Consider the following 4,338-nt stretch of genomic DNA (forward strand, 5'->3'; position numbering starts at 1 on the left):
AAAAAAAGAAAAAGAGGAGACATGCCTAACAGCAAAACTCCACTGAATGTTTCTAAAGCCTCACCATGTTTTCAGCAAAACACTTTTCCCTTCCCTACAAAAGGAGCAAATAGAGGTAGAGTTCATTTTACAGCTTTCTATTATTAAGCAAACAGTTCTTCCAAATAAGGGCAGTTATAGCTAGCTCCTAGGCTTCTGACGCAGCAAGAAATCCAGTCCTGAAGCTCTCATCACTCCCTTTCCCATAGCCAGGAAGTTCAAACTTGACACAGAAATATCTCAGACTTTGCTGTCACTGTTCCCAAGTAAAACAGAAGACAGCAAAATGATAAGATAAAAATATTTCAACTAAATATTTTAAAATTTAAAAAGCGTATTTAGCACCCCAGAAAAGAGAAATTTTTTCCATTACATGAGTTTTCAATAGTAATCTGCAACACTTAATCTTCTAAAGACATTACTAACCCAAGTTAACAAAGGCCTTCAAGAACCAGAAGCACAGTAGGTAACTATGATTATACCTCATTACGTATAAGGAACTGACAGAAGAGGTTTAAGTGCCGAAGACAGGCGGTGATAGCACAAGGATTAGGACTAAAGAGTTCTCGGCTGCCAGTCTCAACTCCTAACAATGCTGCAATAAAATTTAGTGGATATTGTTTCCTTTCTGATAGATGAATGCACCTGCAGGTAGAAAAAAGTACTTGTGTGTCCAATAGATACTCTGGGGTGCTGTGTTTATAGCATACCTTGTTCTCGCTGTTGATCTTTTTGTTCCATGGAAACAAGAGCAGAGAAATGGGCCTGATCATAGGCAAGTACAAGAGGCGAGCAATGGCATCTGTTAGGTAGAACTTCTAGTGGCAAATAAATTCCTCCGAATGGTATAGGTGCAAATGCTGCAAGGAAAAATGTCAAAGAACAGACAATAATGCTGGTGCTATGATACGTAACTTTTGTGCTACAGCATTTTCAGAGCTCCATGAGAGCAGCCTAAAGTGCAGTAATCAATGCAGAAAAGTCATAACAACGGGTAAAATTTCATCATAAAAACATCAGGAAATCACTAAGAACTATAATGAAAACATTCTTCTGTTTATATAGAATTTTCTTGCTCTAATTGTTTACTAGTAAAGATATTAAGGTCTTGTGACAAAAACTGGATCTCTCGCACATACGTAGATTTATACACCTTCCTGTAATACTTGCAAGTAGAAGGATATTTTCTAATAATCAGCAGTAAATACACTATCAGCTCTTTTAGTAACTTACTCTGCTCATTAATGCCTTGCATTAACAGATTCCCATAAGAAACATTACAAACATGTTTATAGTCCACACACACATCATATATGTGTGAAGGTGTACACGTGCATATACATAATAATGATATGGAAAGATATTTTTTAAAAAATGAACAAAATTAGAACCTTGTGAACCTAGACCAGTAAGAAATGTATTGTGTTGTGTAATTTGGTAGTTATTAATTTAATAATAGCTATCTATGATAAACAGATTTTCAGTTAGACTTACATAATTAGCCTGTATTTTTTACTTTTATCTCATAGAAATGGATTGAGTACCATTCTGCCTTTTTTTTTCTCCCCCAGGAGGAGATGGCAGCTATCCCATAAACACTCAGATACATTACAGCTGCGTCTTTTGTTTGTTACAGTTTATGATTGATTCGATTTACATAGGTGCAGAAATTTCTAATGAAAAACTCTTACCTTCTCCCCCTGAGTCTCGTAACATTGTGTCTGCTACTACAACAATAGGTCTTCTCAAAATATGGGCTAAGACAAAAACATGGAACTCTTCTAAGCTCTCATACACTGGATCTTCCGAATTATCGACTCTGGAAGACACAGCATTGAAACTGTGTGAACCAACTTGAAACAACCATTGGAACTCCAGTGAACCAACACGTTGCAGCAGCTACTTCTTCCTCCTTGTCACTCATTCTTACTCTTGTGAAACACACGCTCCAAGTATTGATACAGGAAACATAAGAAATTGGGGAGGAAAAAATATTTTTGGAAATGAAATAACAGGAACAGAGAAAATGTTTTCACTTGCAGACTCCACACTAGTTTAGTAGTCAGCAAAATTCATTACTTTCCAATATTGTGTGCTAGCCTAACAGGAATAAAAAGGGTAATTCTTAGCCAAGCTCTTGGTGTAAATCTGCTTTTGTCACAGAAGTTATAATTTCACGTGACCCTTGGCCCATGTGCTCTACAATGACAGATAAGTGTTTTTCTAGTTCCTCTAAACAAAATACTGGTGAGTTTACCTTGACAACGTAAGAAACACTGATGTCAGCTTGATTAGGAGGAATTTAACTTAAAAATTTGTCTGCTTTTTTTCTTTTATTATTTCCAAAATATTTTTTTTTGTAAGATGGGGAGGGATACCTATGTAAGAACCTGGAGATTAATTTTCCCATCAGTGAGATTACTGAGATGAATGTCATTGCTTCCAGACAATCTAAATTCAGAAGTCTATGCATTTCACCTTGGCGGCTTCTACAGATAGCAAAAAGAGATAGGCACATCTGGAAGCAGTATCATCCCTCTCCTCTTAGGCATTTGCCCAAAGATGAGATGAAAATTTTTGTTTCCCTTTACAGAATGCAGAAGGAATTTAGATCAGGATGTAGTTAGGTGAGATAAGGCCATGCATTTTTGCTGGTAGAGATTTGTGTTTCAGAAAACACGCAGAAAGCATCAGTGTAAGTATCTTATATGGCAGGAGAGAAGAAGAACGTGAAATTCAAACAGTAAGACAGCACTATGGAAAAACTCAGATCTTTTCTTTGCATCGGCCTTCCATAGGTCTGATCCAAATACAGGAGGAATTAATTAATCGAACTTCCCATTCTCTTCATCTAGCTGGAGCAGATACAGAGCACTTCAAAAAGTGGAGAAAAAATATTTCATTTTTTAGATTAAAGTAAATGCTTTATTGAGGAGTATCCCACAAGTTTAAAGAGAGTTAATGCTCAACTAGCTTCACAATGAACAAGTAATTCAAGACAAAGAAAAAAAAGTGCTGGTCTTGGAAGGAATTACAAGAAAAACCAAATCAAAACTGATGTACAATATGATTGGAAGATAATTTGAGCACTTGAAGAGTCTTCTACACTCTGAAGAGTTTTTTCTTCCTTTCAAAGAATTGTTTTATGGGGAAATGTATGTATCTTTGGGGGGAAAAAAGTATCAAATTAATTATCCTTTCTTGGTGAAAGTGCCTTTCAACATCTAGTTCTCCAGAACATGGCTATTAAGTGGTAATATGCTGACAGTATGGTGTGTTGTGTTGAAACCATGATATTTAAACCTAAATTTCAAAGGTGGGCAAAATGAATAAATTACCTCCTGGAAGGATTTGACAAAGACAAGTACGCACAACATGCTTTTAGAAAACAAGACTGAGCTATCCCAGTCCTGTCTATGAAGGTTTGGGCAGCTCCTGTTCTGTTCGTGATCTGATGTCTGAAAGGCGTAAGCAATGACAGAAGACAAAGAAAAACTGAGTAACAGGGTGTCTATTAGAAAAGATATCTGCTTGTGACAGGAATATTAGAGAAAACTCCTGCTAGATTACAAAATTACTACTACCTGGATGAACTTAGAGCTAAGACATTTAGGAAAGCCAAAAACGCATAAGGCACATAGAGCAAGATTTCTAATTTTTTCACACCCGTTACTAAAGCACTGTAAAGCACCCCGGGAACCAGTCCCTGTCAGGCTCACCTGCAGCCTATACATCTATTCTCAATAGCATCAAGTGTCAGCAATTACAATTTGACATCAAAATCAATAGCATTAAACCACCGCCTGCACGCAGAGATGCAAATCCTTAGAGTGTAATTTATGGACTAAAATCCTTAAGGCTCTTAAAGCACACCTGTGCTATCCTATTTAGTCTTATTTTCCCAACCTATACAAATTGAAACCCCCCTTTGCTTCATGTAGGAATGGACAAACGCAATTGCTAAGTTTGCTTTAAATGTTCCCTTTAACTGAAAAGCTTACAACATGCACAGTTAGATGTTTCATAGCTCAAAACTTCTGAGAGCAAGAAGAGAGAAACTTTATGTAAAAGAACACGTGCTACTAATTTCTAGGGATGTGCTGCTGATCACCAGTGTGGTACTTTTCCCCAAGAAAAGGTAAGATTGAAAACCTGCCTTAAAATAGAGTGATAAAATTAAGGAGTTTTCCAACTAGCCTCGGTATGCTTTGGATCAGCCCCACAATCTTCCAGGAAACGGAAATGCCCAGCACCGGTGGAAAGCTAACCTACAAAGTCATTTAGGAAACAGAACACTCT

At 37.0% G+C, this 4,338-nt stretch overlaps 1 protein-coding gene across 1 annotated transcript in view; it reads right to left on the reverse strand.

Annotated features, from left to right (window-relative positions):
* Positions 1-738: 738 nt before the first annotated feature.
* The window catches only part of LOC104496871 (OTU domain-containing protein 7A-like), a 38,321-nt gene continuing 34,721 nt past the window's right edge, over positions 739-4,338 (reverse strand). The window contains exons 7-8 of the mRNA XM_010140055.1: positions 1,731-1,858; positions 739-899 (exon numbers count right to left, since the gene is read on the reverse strand). Of these exons, the coding sequence (XP_010138357.1) occupies positions 739-899; positions 1,731-1,858 (289 nt within the window). The remainder of the gene's footprint in view (positions 900-1,730; positions 1,859-4,338) is intronic.

Source organism: Buceros rhinoceros, unplaced genomic scaffold (assembly GCF_000710305.1).
Source record: "Buceros rhinoceros silvestris isolate BGI_N320 unplaced genomic scaffold, ASM71030v1 scaffold2097, whole genome shotgun sequence".
Classification (NCBI taxonomy): Eukaryota; Metazoa; Chordata; class Aves; order Bucerotiformes; family Bucerotidae; genus Buceros; species Buceros rhinoceros.